Source organism: Cetorhinus maximus, chromosome 23 (assembly GCF_964194155.1).
Source record: "Cetorhinus maximus chromosome 23, sCetMax3.hap1.1, whole genome shotgun sequence".
NCBI lineage: Eukaryota > Metazoa > Chordata > Chondrichthyes > Lamniformes > Cetorhinidae > Cetorhinus > Cetorhinus maximus.
Genome location: NC_135901.1, coordinates 23,201,582 through 23,217,539, shown reverse-complemented (window position 1 = coordinate 23,217,539; position 15,958 = coordinate 23,201,582). Strand labels below are relative to the sequence as shown.

The 15,958-nt window shown below is 44.9% G+C and overlaps 4 protein-coding genes across 5 annotated transcripts in view; 2 read left to right on the top strand and 2 right to left on the bottom strand.

Moving 5' to 3' along the window:
• LOC144697326 (uncharacterized) overlaps positions 1 to 15,958 on the bottom strand; it is a 228,137-nt gene that overhangs the window by 199,536 nt on the left and 12,643 nt on the right. The gene's annotated exons all lie outside the window — the stretch shown is intronic.
• LOC144698435 (uncharacterized) overlaps positions 1 to 15,958 on the bottom strand; it is a 53,417-nt gene that overhangs the window by 35,992 nt on the left and 1,467 nt on the right. The window contains 3 exon segments of the mRNA XM_078570375.1: positions 194 to 407; positions 7,728 to 7,786; positions 8,947 to 9,822. Of these exon segments, the coding sequence (XP_078426501.1) occupies positions 194 to 407; positions 7,728 to 7,786; positions 8,947 to 9,822 (1,149 nt within the window).
• On the top strand, positions 3,354 to 6,044 carry LOC144697097 (uncharacterized). Of its 2 annotated transcripts, none has more exons than XM_078568914.1 (2): positions 3,354 to 3,430; positions 4,552 to 6,044. In XM_078568914.1, the coding sequence occupies exon 2, from the start codon at positions 5,012 to 5,014 to the stop codon at positions 5,897 to 5,899; it is 888 nt and encodes a 295-aa protein (XP_078425040.1). In that variant the 5' UTR covers positions 3,354 to 3,430; positions 4,552 to 5,011; the 3' UTR covers positions 5,900 to 6,044. The 2 variants fall into 2 exon arrangements, with proteins under 2 accessions (XP_078425040.1, XP_078425041.1); XM_078568915.1 differs by lacking the exon at positions 3,354 to 3,430 and adding an exon at positions 3,481 to 3,579.
• On the top strand, positions 10,970 to 14,161 carry LOC144697264 (uncharacterized). The gene is made up of 2 exons (XM_078569205.1): positions 10,970 to 12,117; positions 13,051 to 14,161. The coding sequence occupies exons 1-2, from the start codon at positions 12,040 to 12,042 to the stop codon at positions 13,516 to 13,518; spliced, it is 546 nt and encodes a 181-aa protein (XP_078425331.1). The 5' UTR covers positions 10,970 to 12,039; the 3' UTR covers positions 13,519 to 14,161.

Here is a 15,958-nt window from a genome sequence, read left to right as displayed (position 1 = left end):
ACTGTAATGTAATCCTACGTGGCAGAGGTTGGTTAATGCACAGGTCTGTACAGCTGCGGCCCAGGAGGTGGATTAATGCTCAGGCCTGTAAAAACCCACCATCATAGGGTCAGTTACTCTCACCACCAAGTCCATCCCTCTCCCTGCCACATTCTGAGGCTAAACCAGACCCATTGCAACCTTAGTTTCCGACCTGACCCTGAGCTGAGGGCTGAGTTATCGATGACTTATCCTCTCTATCACGAAGATCACCTCCTTCCACCTCTATATCTGTTGTCTCCATGCCACGCCAACTCATTTGCTGCTCATCCACATCATTGTTACTTCCAGATTCGACTATTCCACTGCTCTCCTGCCTGGTCTTCCACCTTCCACCCTGCATAAACTTACTCTCGTCCAAAACTCTCCTGCGTGGACAGCAGTCCAGTGGGAATAGGGTGAATAGAGATGAAGCTGGGTCTCATGGATAAGATGAGCTTGTGAGAGGATAAGAGGATATAGGAGAGAAACTAAAGAAAGATGTGAGTTCAGGGCTCGGGCTGGTCAGATCGTTAGAGGAAATTTAGCCCAGTGAACTAATGGAATGAAGGGAAGCAGCAGAGGCAGCTGATCAGATTGTCACAATCTTAGAGACAAAGAAGTCCATAAGCTCCTCTGTTGTTAGAGGTGAGGATGGAGAAGACAGGGGAGAGGGAGAACATTTCTAAAGGAATAGACTTGTATTAGGGATACTTAAATGACTCGTCACTCTGTTTAACAAAAAGTTGATTTATTTGACTTTTATCCAGAATATTAACACATATAACTGGGCTAGAGCTTCTTAACATCGGTAGAAACATATCCCAATGCTATTTCTGTTTTAAGACTAGCGTTGGAGAAATATCTGGAAATTCATTGCAACATGAAGACTGTATTCATTGATCTACAGAAGGCTTATGATCGGGTGCCCAGGGAGGAAGTCTGGAGATGTGTTAGAATTCATGGAGTCCCTGAGGAGTATGTACGACTAATACAGGACATGTCCAAGGAGTGCCAGGCAAGAGTAAGAAGCAGTGTGGGGACAGAGAGAGAGTTTCAAAGTCAAAGTTGAATTGCATCAAGGGTGGACACTGAACCCCTTCCTCTTCCTGATGGCCACGGATGTTCTAACTGAGCAAGTATGGCAGGAAATGCCATGATCAATGATATTTGCAGATGATATTGAGCAATGTCGTGAGGATGATGAGAATATGACTGAGTACTTAGGAAAGTAAGTTGTGAGGAAGACATAAGGAGGTTACAAAGGGATTTAGTTAGGTTAAGTGAGTGGGCAACGATCTGGCAAATGGAATATAATGTGGGAAAATGTGAAATTGTCCCTTTTGGCAGGAAGAGCAAAAAGCAGCATATTATCTAAATGGTGAGAGATTGCAGAGCTCTGCGATGCACAGGGATCTGGGTGCCCTAGTGCATGAATCGCATAAGGTTAATAAGCAGGTACAGCAATCAATTAGGAAAGCTAATAGAATGTTATTGTTTATTGCTTGGGGAATTGAATACAAAAGTAGGGAGGTTATTTTCAAATTATACAGGGCACTGGTGATACCACATCTGGAGTACTGTGTGTAGTATTGGTCTTCTTTTTAAGGAAAGATGTAAATGGAAGCAGTTCAGAGAAGGTTTGCTGGATTAATACCTGGAATTGGCAGGTCGTCGTATAAGGAAAGATTGGACAGAGTAGGCTTGTATCCGCTGGAGTTCAGAAGAGTAAGAGGTGACTTGATTGAAACGTGCAGGATCCTGAGGGGTGTCGACAGGATGGATGTGGAAGGATGTTTCCTATTGTGGGAGACTCTAGAACTAGATGTCACTGTTTAAAAATAAGGGGTCGCTCATTTAAGACAGAGATTAGGAGAATTTTTTTCTCTTAGAGGGTAGTCAGTCTTTGGAACTCTCTTCCTCTAAATGCAGTGGAAGCAGAGTCTTTGAATATTTTTAAGGGAGAGTTAGATAGATTCTTGATTAACAAGAGGGTGACAGGTTATCGGTGGGGTGGCGGGGGGCAGTTGTGTAGGCGGGAATGTGGAGGTGAGGTTACATTCAGATCGGCCATAATCTTATTGAATGGCAGAGTAGGCTCGATGGGCTGAGTGGCCTACTCCTACCCCTAATTCATATGTTGGTAACAATATCTGGAGAACTGGAGAAATGCACTGGAAGACACAGGTATAAAGATTAGTTTTGTTTTTATTCTTTCATGGGATGTGGGAGTCACTGACAAGACCAGCATTTGTTGCCCATCCCTAATTGCCTTTGAACTGATTGACTTGCTCGGCCATTGCAGAGGGCTGTTAAGAGTCAACCACATTGCTGTGGGACTGGAGTCACATGTAGGCCAGACTGGGTAAGGACAGCAGATTTCCTTTCCTAAAGGACATTGGTAAACCAAAGACCCAATCTATGGTCTGTCAGAAGAGCTCTGAAGAAGGGTCATACGGGTTTGAAACATTAACTCTGTTTCTCTCTCCACAGATGCTGCGTCTAGCTGCTGAGATTTTACTGCTGAGGTCTACTGCTGAGTTTTTCCAGCATTTCCTGTTTTTGTTTCAGATTTCTAGCATCCACAGTATTTTGCTTTTATCTATGGACTGTCAGTTCGAGTCTAGGGAAGAGAATCAGAGTGAAGGTGTAAAGATTAGGGGCAAAGACTTGGAGAATGTGAGTAGCTTCAAGTGTCTGGTGTCAGTGATGGCAGGAGATGGAAGTACAGAAATTAAGAAATGGATTAGCTCTGGTTGGAGTAATTGGAAGAAGTGCGGTGCAGTATGATGTGATAGAAAATCGTCACTGAAATTGAAAAGGAAGAATCTACAGGACAGTTGAGACCAGCCTTGTTGTACAGAGCAGAAACTTGGGTAATCTCAAGAAGAGAAGAACAACGCCTGGATCCTAATGAGATACAGATATTGAGATGGATGCGTGGAGTGATAAGAAAGGACAAGATCAGGAACCAGTGCATTAAGGGGTCAGTGAAGATCGTGGAAACATCAAAGGGAGTAGCTGAGAAGAGATTGAAATGGCCTGATCATCCGTTGTGGGGAGAGAGGAAAGGAGGTGAGGTGAGTGATGGACACAGGATTGTCAGGAAGAAGGAGAAGAGGAAGGTCTAAGACCAGATGGAAAGATGCGGTGGCCAGAAACAGAAATGCAGTGGGATTTATTCCGAATTTTATTCATTGCGCTACCCCGCCCCAATCTCCACATCACAGCGAAAAATGACTATTCACTTATTTGAATTTTCGATGGCGGGGTCTATACCCAGCATTCCGAGCGGTAGTGAAGGTCCCCTATCCAAACCACAGGAGAGCAGTGCGCAGGCGCAGTGCCGGGAGCAGGCGCAACACAAGTGATAGCGATGGGAAGAGACGCTCTTTTGTGTCATCTGCAGCCGGTAAGAATATGCAAACGCAGAGGGAGCGATGGAGCCAGCGGGTTGCCAGGGAGGGTTTTTAAACGCCTGGTGAAGCCCTCAAATCTCTAATACGGACCTGCAACTCCCGTGTTTGCAGCTTTTAGTCTATTTCCCGAGAACAAGCCCAGGTTTACGGCCGCCATCTTGATTGAAGGGGGTAGAGTGCATGCGTGGCCATCTTGGTGACGTAACTGAGTGGGCGGGGCTTAAGGATTTGTGTTCCCAATTGGGTCCTAGTGCTATTTGGAATTGTTTGCGGGGTGGGGGCAACAGGTTTTGAAACAGTTTCACGCACTCCCAGTTTGCAGGTGATGTTTGCAGCCGAGAGGAGTCCGTAGGCCATGTATATATTCAGTGTGAGAGGTTGCAGTCTCTGTATAGTTACTGGAATGAGCTACACAACTTTTGGTTACACTTCAGCCCCAGGCTCCTAATCTTTGACTACCCAGTGTGGAGGGCTGCGGGTGGGGAAGTCAGAGGATCTTCTCATTGTTACAGACAGAATTTATGTGGTCTCTTCCAGTCCATAATCAGGATGTTTGTGTGTCATTTCCTTACCCTCTGAGTGATTTTTCTTAACTTAAAATAAATTCCAGCAGCAGGCTTTCTGGTAATTTTTAAAAGTAAAGCAGGTTATTTATTGTCACACTCTTGCCCTGGATGTTTAAACGCAACATCTCAATCACTCTTCTCACTCACAGTATCTCACACACAGAAGTTAGATACAGGGGAGGGAGGGGAGGGGAGGGGGGGTGGGTGGGAATCACTCTGGCCACCAACCTCTTTTCCGTGGTCATGTCTGTGCTCAGGTGGCCCTGGAGAGGGAGCAGTGTCCACTGGGATGCTTGGTACATTCCACAACTGGTGGGCACCTCAGGGTACAGAGTGTTTCAGACACTGGAAACAACATTCTGGTTTAGCTGGGAAAGTTCCCTTTGCTTTTGTTGGATGTTGCTGATTTTGATTTCTTTTAGTTTGATTGGGCAACATGCTTGGTGCAAACAAGACAGAGGAAAAAGTGTTCCACAGAAACTAGAATAATCTGTTCTGAATTTCTATCCTGCACTGACAGTGATGACTTTTATGAACTCCTTTTACAGGATATTAGAATGGGAGGATTTGCAGAGAGAAATCTCAAATCAAACATCATGTCAAGATCTGACAGTCGCTCTTTTTATCAGGACCTGAATATCATTGGCCATTGAATGTGGAAGGAGAAATGTTTGTCTGTTCTGTCTGTCGGAAAAGATTTCAAACATCAGTGTGACTGGAAAAGTACAGAGACACACACGCACCCGAGTGAGAGTGTCCCAGTGCATGGACTGTGGAAAGAGCTTTAGACCATAAGACCTAGGAGCAGAAATTAGGCCATTTGGCCCATCGAGTCTGCTCCACCATTCAATCATGGCTGATAAGTTTCTCAAGTTTCCCCATTCTCCTGCCTTCTCCCCGTAACCTTTGATCCCCTTACCAATCAAGAACCTTTAACCAGTTACACAGCCTGAAAAAAAATCACACTATTCATAGCGGGGAGAAAATGTGCACGTGTTGTGTGTGTGGATGAGGCTTCCATTCAACCTGGAGAAACACGAGGACACTGGCACCATGGAGAAACCATGGAAATGTGGCGACTGTGGGAAGGGCTTCAGATCCCCGTCCGTGCTGGAAATTCATCGACGCAGTCACACCGGGGAGAGACCGTTCACCTGCTCCGTATGCGGGAAGGGATTCACTCAGTCATCCAGCTTACAAAAACACCAGAGAACTCACATTGGGGAGAAACCATTCACCTGCTCTGAGTGTGGGAAGGGATTCAGTCAACTAACCGACCTCACGTCACACCATCTTATTCATTCTGACATGAGACCTTTTAAATGTGCTGACTGTGAGAAGAGCTTTAAAAGCAAAAAGGTTTTGCTGACGCACCAACAAATTCACACTGGGGAGAGGCCGTTCACCTGCTCTGTGTGTAGGAAGGGATTCACTCAGTCATCCAGCCTGCTGAAACACCAGAGAACTCACACTGGGGAGAGACCATTCATCTGCTCTGAGTGTGGGAAAGGATTCACCATTTCAGCCCACCTGCTGAGACACCAGCGAGTTCACTCTGACACGAGATCTTTTAAATGTTCCGACTGTGAGAAGAGCTTTAAAGGCAAATTAGATCTGCAGATTCACCAACGCACTCACACAGGAGAGAGGCCATTCACCTGCTCCATCTGTGGGAAGGGATTCACTCAATCATCTACCCTGCTGAATCACCAGCAAGTTCACACTGGGGAGAGGCCATTCACCTGTTCCGTGTGTGCAAAGGGATTCACTCAGTTATCTCACTTGCAGAGACACCGACACACTCACACTGGGGAGAGACCGTTCACCTGCTCCGTCTGTGGGAAAGGATTCACTTGTTCATCGTACCTGCTGAGACACCAGCAAGTTCATAAGTGACTGCAGGAGTTGGATTCTGGTGTTATGCTGTTACCATGTTCATTCTGACAGCTGAAGTTTGTTTCAGTTGATGTTAATAATCTCTGTAACTAGGTTGGAGTTTAATATTCTGGATATAGATTAAATAAATCAGCTTTGTGTCAAACACACAGTGCTCGAGTCCTTGATTTCTCTAAGATAAGAGGAGACTGATTGATGTCCTGTTACCGACTGTTCCATTTTTGGGCCTTTTCTCCTTCATTAATGGAGACTTGTATTTATATAGCACCTTTCACAACTTCAGGATGTCCCAAAATGCTTTACAGCCAATTAAGTTCTTTTGAAGTGTAGTCACTGCTGTGATGGAGAAAATGCAGTCACCAAATTGCACACAGCAAGATCCCACTAATAGAAATGTGACTTTGACCAGGTAATCTGTTCAGTGATGTTTGTTGAGGGATAAATATGAAGCAGTACACCAGGGAGAACTCCCCTGCTCTTTGGAATAACATTATAGGAACTTTTACACCAAATGAGAGGGCAGATGGGGCCGTAGCTGAAGGTCTCATCTGGAATATGGGACCTCTGACAGAGCAGTGCTCCCTCAGTACTGCATCAAAATATCAATCTTGATTTTATGCTCATGTTTCTGGATGTGGATTTGAACCCACACCCTCCTGACTCAGAGATAAGAATGCAACCACTGAGCCACAACTAACCCCTCATCATTCCTCTCTATTTCAGTTCTCATAACTTCAGTTACTCTCATGGACAAGCGTAATATTTTAGTCCGGGAGTCACAGTTTATCCAAAAAGAGGGTCGAAGGCATAGGCGATTTTAAAGCATTTTATTAAGAAGCAACAGTTTAGACATGATACAACAGTTAAAAAGACAGAAAAGACATACGACCCATAACAGGTGAGAATGGTTTACTGATCCCGGGTTGAACAAGTGGATGGGGAAAAAGCAGGGGGGATGCTGATCTCCGTATCTGGAGGTGGCAGTCTCCTCGGAATGGTTTACTGGCCCCGAATCAGGGGGATGCTGATCTCCGTGGCTGGAGGTGGCAGTCTCCTCGGAATGGTTTACTGGCCCCGGATCAGGGGGATACTGATCTCCGTGGCTGGAGGTGGCAGTCTCCTCGGAATGGTTTACTGGCCCCGGATCAGGGGGATGCTGATCTCCGTGGCTGGAGGTTACAGTCTCCTCGGAATGATTTACTAGTCCTGGATCAGGGGGATGCTGATCTCTGTGGCTGGAGGTGGCAGTCTCCTCAGAATGGTTTACTGGTCCCAGATCAGTGGGATCCTGATCTCTGTGGCTGGAGGTGGCAGTCTCATCTTTTCTCAGTCTCTTTGACCCAAAGTGTTTGGCCAAATCCAGCATGGATCACTTTGAGAAGCTGTTTCTTGTCTGAAGTGATTTCCTTCTCAGAAGCTAGTTCTTGTACCTTATTCCTGGGGGTCTTTTGTCAATCACTTATTCAATTGTCCTTTAGCAAGAGACAGATATTCAAGTTAATCGCTCCTGTTTCCATCAGCAATCCATGAAGTCATTTCATGGCTCATCAGGTCCTAGGACATCCTGTTTAACCTTTAATCAGACAGTTGGTTTACACATGGACTGCAGCGGTTCAAGAAAGCAACTTACTGCCACCTTCTCAAGGGCAATTAAGGATGGGCAATAAATGCTGGCCTAGCCAGAGACGCCCACATCCTGTGAACGAATAATAAAAAATAACATGGTTCATGAGAACCCCCACTCTATCTGAGTTTTCACAACTGATTTCTGTCCAGCCCAGCTATTTCTAAGCTACTAGTTTGTTTTCCTAATTTTTTGATTACAAACCGTGGATAACATACTAAAGCCACGAGAATTAGCAGAATCAGCAACACAAAAACCTTGATCTGCAACCAAGAAAAAATTAAAAAACTTTCCGAGTAAAATGTGATAATTATTGACTTCGATTCATCCTCCCCACCTGCAGATTATCTCACACAATTCTAAATTATTGACATGTTGTAAATACATATGGTTCAAACAAAAGTTCATGCATGGAGTTTAACGATTCTCCAGCTCTTTGTTCACCTGCATCCACCTTGTGAATATTTTCTAAATCCAGATTCTATATGCCCCTTCACTTTAATTTTACTCCCTCTGATAGATACCAGTGTGATTGATTCTATCTGGATTGTTTTAAAGTCAGTTTCCCTATGGAGTTTGTGTCAATATCTTGATGATTTAAATGTTGTCTCATTCTCCTGACCACATTAACCAATTCAATGAGATTCTGTTGTCGAGTATTGAGCATGTCTGGGACCTGTTCTTCAGTGCAGGCTCAACTTGCATTTCCCCGTGTTAGTTACTCCAATACGTAACAAATCACATCTGCACACTCACACCGGGATCTCATACTGCTACAAGCCATTCTAGACTTTTAGGTAAAATTACCAAAGATCAGGGGTGTGGGGGTGCAGTGGTGTCTCTCTCAAGATCTTTGCTTATCTCCCTCTGCAAGTTGTGATGCCTCAGATAATGGCCAGAGACAGTTTTCTGAAAAAGCTCAGAGGCAAGAATACAAGCATCTCCAAGAGATTTACTAGTTTCATGTACACATTCACTAGAATGTACACTGATGCCAGATTTGTTCTTTGATAATTTACTCTCATAATGGAGGTGCCACTGTGAAGAATGTGTAAGTTATTGATAATCATCAGCAAGGATTATTCAGCACTTTCTAATTGGAGATGTTAATCAGTGGAGCCTTTCAGACACTGGGTTGTAGAGTTTTCACCAAAGATCAATTTAGGATTGAAGTAAAAGTTCATAATGTTATTGTAAGTGAGTTCCTGTCGAGAGTTCTTGGATTAAGAGTAAAGATCTCAGATGGTCCCTTAAAAAAGGACATTGCAGACCTGAAAATCAACGACAACTTCAAAATATTAAACTCCAGTCAGATATAAGGATTGTTAATATCAGCAGAAACAAACCTAATATTGTCAGACCATCAATGCTGGATGTGATTAACAGCAGCAATAAGAGCAGAATCCAACCCCTGCAGTCATTTATGAACTCGCTGGTGTCTCCGCTCTTTAGCTGCCTCAGCGAATCCCTTCCCACACACGGAGCAAGTGAACGGTCTCTCCCCAGTGTGAATTCGCTGGTGTATCACCAAGTTGGAGGACTTGGTGAATCCCTTCCCACACACAGAGCAGATGAACGGCCTCTCCCCAGTGTGACCTCGCTGGTGTTCAATGAGGTTGGATGAAGACCTGAAATTCTTTCCACAGGAAGTGCAGCTGAATGGCCTCTCCTGAGTGTGAACTCCCTGGTGATACTGGAGGCTGGATAACCGAGCAAATTCCTCCCCACACACTGTGCAGGTGTACGGCTTCTCCCCAGTGTGAACTCGCTGGTGTGCAGTAAGGTTGGCTGAAGATCTGAACCTCTTTCCACAGTAAGTACAGCTGAATGGCTTCTCCTCAGTGTGAATAAGCTGATGTGTCAGCAGATGGGATGAATTTGTGAATCCCTTCCCACACACGGAGCAGGTGAATGGCCTCTCCCTCGTGTGAACTCGTTGGTGTAATGTGAGGCCGGCTAATTGAGTAAATCCCTTCCCGCACACAGAGCAGGTGTACGGCTTCTCCCCAGTGTGAATGCGTTGATGGTTTTTCAGCAGGGATAGGTAATAGAATCCTTTACCACAGTTCTCACATTTCCATGGTTTCTCCATGGTGCCGGCCCCAATGTGACTGCGTCGATGGATTTCAAGATGGGATGGATAATTGAATCCTTTCCCACAATCCTCACATTTCCACGGTTTCTCCATAAAGCCGGAGCCCTGTGTCTCACCAAGTTGGATAATCAGTTGAAGCCTTGTGCACACACACAACACGTGTACACTTTCTCCCCACTGGGAATGGTATGATTTTTTTTCAGGCTGTTGAATTGGTTAAAGCTCTTTCAGTTAGTTCACTGGAACACTCAGTTGGGTGTGTCTGTGTCTTGGTGCTTTTTCAGTTACACTGATGTTTGAAATCTTTTCCCACAGACAGAACGGAGAAACATTTCTCTTTCCAAATTCAGAGGCCGATGATATTCAGACCCTGATGAATGGAGTGACTCTGTCAGATCTTGACGTGATGTTTGGTTTGAGTTTCTGGTCTGCAAATCCTCCTTCTAACATCCTGTAAATAGAGTTCCAAAACAGTCATCACTGTAAGTTTAGGGTAGAAATTCAGAACAGACAATTTTAGTTTCCATGGAACATTTTTTCCTCTCCTGGTTCCCCAAAGCTGTAAATCCCCGTCCCACACACTCTCCCTCCTCCCTGGGTTGAAATCTGAATGAAGTGTTGGATAATTCTTTCTGTAATCTTTTAACAAATTTGTACAATGAGAGATAGCAACATGTTTGATAATTCACTTCATTCATGACAACATTAACCAGGATCACCCTGACGACCAGGCAGAATAACAGACATTTACCTTGTGTCCAGAACTGACTGTGTGGAGATTTTCTCAGAGGGGCCTCAGTCACCATCACTGAGACTATCTTTATATTCCAGATTGTATTAATTTAATGGATTTAAATCCATGTCCCTAGAACATGACCCTGGGTCTCTGAATTACTGATCCAGTGACATTCCCACTAGGCCACTGTCTCCCCCTGGGCTCTTTGTTTGAGGTTGTTCCCGGAGAGAAGCCGGAAGCGGCGGATAGTGAGAGTGGAGAATGTTCATTGTTTAATATTCGGCTCTGGGGCCGCACTCGGGATTTGTAAACCCCGCCCCCACCCCCGCGCCCGGGGTTTATTAACCCGCTCCCGACAGTGACCTCTCACCTGACACCTCACAATGCCCGGCTGATTGACGGCGGAGCCGGAAAAATGGAACGAGAGGGGGCGGGACTGGAGGAGCGGGCGGGAGCGGCCGGGGCTCCAGCCAATCGGAGTGAATGAGAGGCGGAGCCCTATCAACATTGCAGGAGACACCCGCGCAGGCGGGTTATAGGTCTGTGACTAGAACATGCGCAGTGCGGGTGCTGGAGCCGAATGGAGGCGGTTTTGTGGCTCCCGCAGGGGGTGAGAAATGTCCCCGGGCAGGAGAGGAATGGAGCCGGCAGCTGGACCGGGAGGTTTCACAAATTCCTTCAGGAGGATTCAGACACCCAACAAGAAGCGACCGGGCCCGCGTTTGCACCGCGGGGAGGATTCAGAAACACCCGGTGGAGGCCGCAAACCCCCAATAAGATCCTGCAGGTCCCGGGATCGTAGCTCGGGGGAATTTTCTCCCTCCTTCTGGGCTCAGTTCAGCAGCCCCGGGGGATCAGACCGATCCCCAGCTGCTGCCCGGGGAGAGAGAAAGGGGATTCCCCGGAGGAATTTTCTTGGGAACCATTCAAGAACTGAAACACCACAGTCTTCCTGCACTTTAAAGGGAAATTTTAGAAGCTGGAATGTTTAAATATTTAAATATAGTTTATTTTTTATACTCAGCAATGATTTAAATGGTTAGTGTGGCACCTTCTCCCCCACCCACCCACCCTTGGGAAAGAAAAACACGGGATGGCCGAGCGTATGCGACACATAAACAGGCCATTCGGCCCCAACACTCCCTGCCAGTATTTATGCTCCACTCGAACTTCCTCTCATCTTTTATCCTCTAAGTCTACCATCGTAACCATCTATTCCCTTCTCTGTCATATGCTTGTCCAGATTCCCTTTAAATTCATTTTGACTATTCACTTTAACCACTCCCTGTGGTAGTGAATTCCACATTCACACCACTCTTTGGGTAAAGAAGTTTCTTCTGAATTCCCTGTTGGGTTTCTTGTGACTATCTTATATTGATGGTCTCAGTTTTGTTCTGCCCCCATTCTCACTGTATTGTCTCTATCAAAACCTTACGGAAACTGCTGGAAATCCTCAGCTTCTGCAGAGAAACTTTTCACACTAAGCTTCAGCTGAAACATTAACTCTGTTTCCTTCTCCACAGATGCTGCAGGAACTCACCTGACTTGCTAAGGATTTCCAGCATTTTCTCTTTATCTTTTGGATTTCCAGCATCAGGGTTTTGCTCTTGTTTTATTGCAGGTTTTATAGAGATTTGGAAAAGAAAAATTCTTTTTTCGCTCATCCACCCTGCTGAGGCACCAGCATGTCCACAGTGGGGAGAAGCCCTTCACTTGTTCCATGTGTGGGAAGGGATTCACCCAGTCATCCACCCAAGGCCCAGGTATCTGCCCTCAATTATTATCCTGTACTGACAGGGATATATTACAATCACCAGCCGTCCTTTGAGGTGGTGATGCTGGCCGCCTTCTTGAACCTCTGCAGTCCATGTGGTGAAGGGGCTCCCACAATGCCAACAGCTTTAGAATTTTAACCCAGTGACATTGAAGGAACAGTGATATTTGTCCCAAGTTAGGATAATGTATGGTTTTCCCATGCACCAGCTGCTATGGTTCTTCCAGATGGTGCAGATTGTGGGTTTGAGATATTCTGTCAAAATCCTGGTTGAGTTGCTGATGTATAAAGTCCCTCTCCTTCCCCCTCCTCCCCGACCTCTCCCTCTCCTCTCATAAAGGCTGGAGTCTTATGTAGGCTCAGACGGGATACGAGCATATGTATGAACATACGAATTAGGAGTAGGCCACTCACCCCTTCAAGTCTGTTCTGCCATTCAATCAGATCTACCTACCTCTGCCTTAAAGACATTCAAAGGCACTTCCTTTTGTGGAAGAGAGTTCCAAAGACTGACTATCCTCTGAGAGAAAAATTTCTCCTTATCTCTGTCTTAAGTGGGCGACTCCTTAATTTTAAACAGTGACCCCTAGTTCTCCAGCCTCGCCTGTCCAATCTTTCCTCATGAGACAACCTGCCCATTCCCAGTATGAATTTAGTAAACCTTCTCTGAACTGTTTCTAATGCAATTAGATCCTTTCTTAAATAAGGAGACTAAAGCTGTCCAGTGGGTTCCATTCCGTGAAGGACATTAGTGAACCAGTTGGGTTTTTATGACAATCCAGGAATTTTCATGGTCACTTCTTCCTGGTGTCAGCCCAACAAATTACCAGATGCATTCAGCTCAATTTCACAACCTGCCTTTGTGTTGTTGTGGCTTCTCTCTCTCATGTTCCCCTTTTTCTGTTTTCAATTCATTTTCCAGGTATTAGAAGAGGAGGAATTGCAGACAATATCAAATCAAGAATCTGACGAGAGACCATTCACGTGTCCTCACTGCAGGACTGGGTTCAAGCAATCAGGCGACCTCACTGTACACCAGCGCGTTCACACTGGGGAGAGGCCATTCACCTGCACAGAGTGTGGGAGGGGATTGACTTGTTTATCCCATCTCGCTTCACACCAACTTGTTCACATAGATAAGAGACCTTTTCAATGTTCTGACTGTGAGAAAAGCTTCAAAAGCAGAAAAGATCTGTTCACCCACCAGCGTAATCACTCTGGGGAAAGACCATTCAGCTGCACTGAGTGTGGGAAGGGATTCACTCGTTCATCCACCCTGCTGAGGCACCAGCATGTCCACAGTGGGGAGAAGCCCTTCACTTGTTCCATGTGTGGGAAGGGATTCACCCAGTCATCCAACCTGCTGAGACACCAGCAAGTTCACCAGTGATCACAGGGGTGGGATTCTGCTGTTATCGCTGCTATTAATCACATCCACAGCTGAACCGTGTTCATTCTGATAGTTGGAGTTCATTGCATATATAAATTGCCCAATTGGACTTTGTGTGTACCCCACAGCCTCTCTCATACATGTGTGAAAAGACCTTTACACCTGCAAACCTTGTCTGAAATGTAAATCACTCAGAAGCTGTATTGAACTAAAGATGAACAAGAAACAGATCACAGTCCAATCCTGCATCTCTATGTTGACAGGAGAAAGTCTGTTCTGTAACTCGAGGATGAGGCTCAGTAAGCTCTGAATGTTTGTAATAGGATCGAGCTATTTGAGAGACGGGCTGTTCAAAGCTGTTAACTTGTCAGATATTGAAGGAATTACTCTGACAATAAACTCACCAATTGATAACCTCAGACTCTGCTCCCTGCTGTAATTAATACTCAGCATCCATTCGTGCTGATTTACAGTGAATCACTGAACATCCTCTGGAGTCTTTGTTCCTTGTTTTGTGAAATAGCTCTCCCCATTAGTGCTGAACTGCTGGATAACTCTGATTACATTTAGACACGTCTAGAAAGGGTCTGTGTGCCCACATTTCACTGTGATTTGGAAACAATAAACAATGCTCATGGCCTGACTTGTAGTCTGGTATCCGGGTGATTTATGAAGAAAGATTTAATTCATTCACTCAGCAGCTTGAGGGGAACCAGACTGACAAATGAACATAAGAAATAGGAGCAGGAATAGGCCATTCGGCCCTTCAATTCAGCTCCGTCATTCAAAAAGATCGTGGCTGATCACCTACTTCAACTCCACCTTCCTGCCCTCACCCCATATCCCTTCAATTCTCTTTATACCCAAAAAACTATTGATCTTCGTCTTAATTACACTCAGATACTGAACATCCAAAGCTCCCTGGGATAAAGAATTCCAAAGATTCACAGCCTTCGAGTGAAGAAATTCCTCCTCATCTCAGTCTTAAATGTTCAACCTCTTATTCTGGGACTGTTCTGCATTGCCCCAGGCAGGGAAACAGTTTCACAGCATCTAACTGTCAGGCCCCTTAAGAATCACATGTCCCAACAAGATCACCTCTCATTTTTCTAAACTCTATGAAATTTGGGCCTAGTCTGATCTGATAAGGATCCTGTTACCATGTCCCTAATAATACATTCAAGTGTTTTGCCTACAACTGATGTTAGGCTAACTAGCCTAAAATTCCCTGTTTTCTCTCTTCCTACTTTCTAGAATACTGAGGTTATGTTTGCTACCTTCCAATCCTTGGGAACTGTTCTAGAATTTGAGGAATTCTGGAAGATCAAAAACAATGCATCCACTATTTCTGTAGCTCCCTCTCTTAAATCCCGAGGATGCAGGTCACCTGGTCCAGGAGACTTGTCACCGCTTATTCCCATTAATTTCTCCAGTGCTACTTCTTTAAGTTCCTCCTTCTCAGTAGACAAGGGTCTGTAATCTGTGTCTCCAAAGCTAGTGCAGCTCACTAAGGACTCATGCAGCAACCACTCTTCATCAATCAAACCCATTTTGATAGTAATTAAATGGTTTGATCCATTTTTAAAAACTTTTAGTAACATTGTACTTGTTAGAAAGTATCATTAAATTAACAACTTTTCAGTAAAAATCCATAAAATGTTGTTGAAACTTGTCTCTGCCTCGTTTTCCATTATTGCCAACATTTGATGAACAGCATTGTGGCTCTTCGGATATTGTATTTTTGACCAATTTTTTAAAAATGGCTCTTCCTTCTATCCAGGTTGCTGACCCCTGCATTGAACCCTCAGTTCCCCATCACCAGAATTTTTTCTGTCTTCTACAATGAAGAGAGATACAAAGTATTTGTTTCATGTCTCTGCCATTTCTTTAGTCCTCATTATAATTTCCCCTGCATCTGCCTCTAATGGGGGCATGTTTACTTTCGCTCATCTCTTCCTATTTACATAACTACAGAAGCATTTATAATCTGTTTTTTAACTCTTTGGAGTCAAGATTCATATTCTCCATTCATATTTAACCAAGACTGTTGGTTCTCAAGCCTATGGTCTCGACCACTCCTAACACCAGTTGTAAGATTTAGGTCCGGGAGTCACAGATAACCTCAAAAGGGGGTCCAGCTCAGAAGTGATTTTAAAGTAGTTTATTGAGTAGCAAGAGTTGTAATATGATGCAGGAGTTAAATAGACAGGAAAAGCATATGAGCTGTGACAGGTGGGAACGGTTTACCGGTCCCGGAGGATAAAAGGACAGATGATGCAGAGCGAACGTCAGTCTACGTAGCTGATGGTGGCAGTCTCCTCTGAATGGCCAGAGTATGGGTGTCGGGGTGAAGCCAGTATGGATCACTTAGAAATCTTTTTTTGGTCTTGAGAACCTGTTTTAACCTTTACACAGGCAGTTGGTTTACGTATAGGTCACG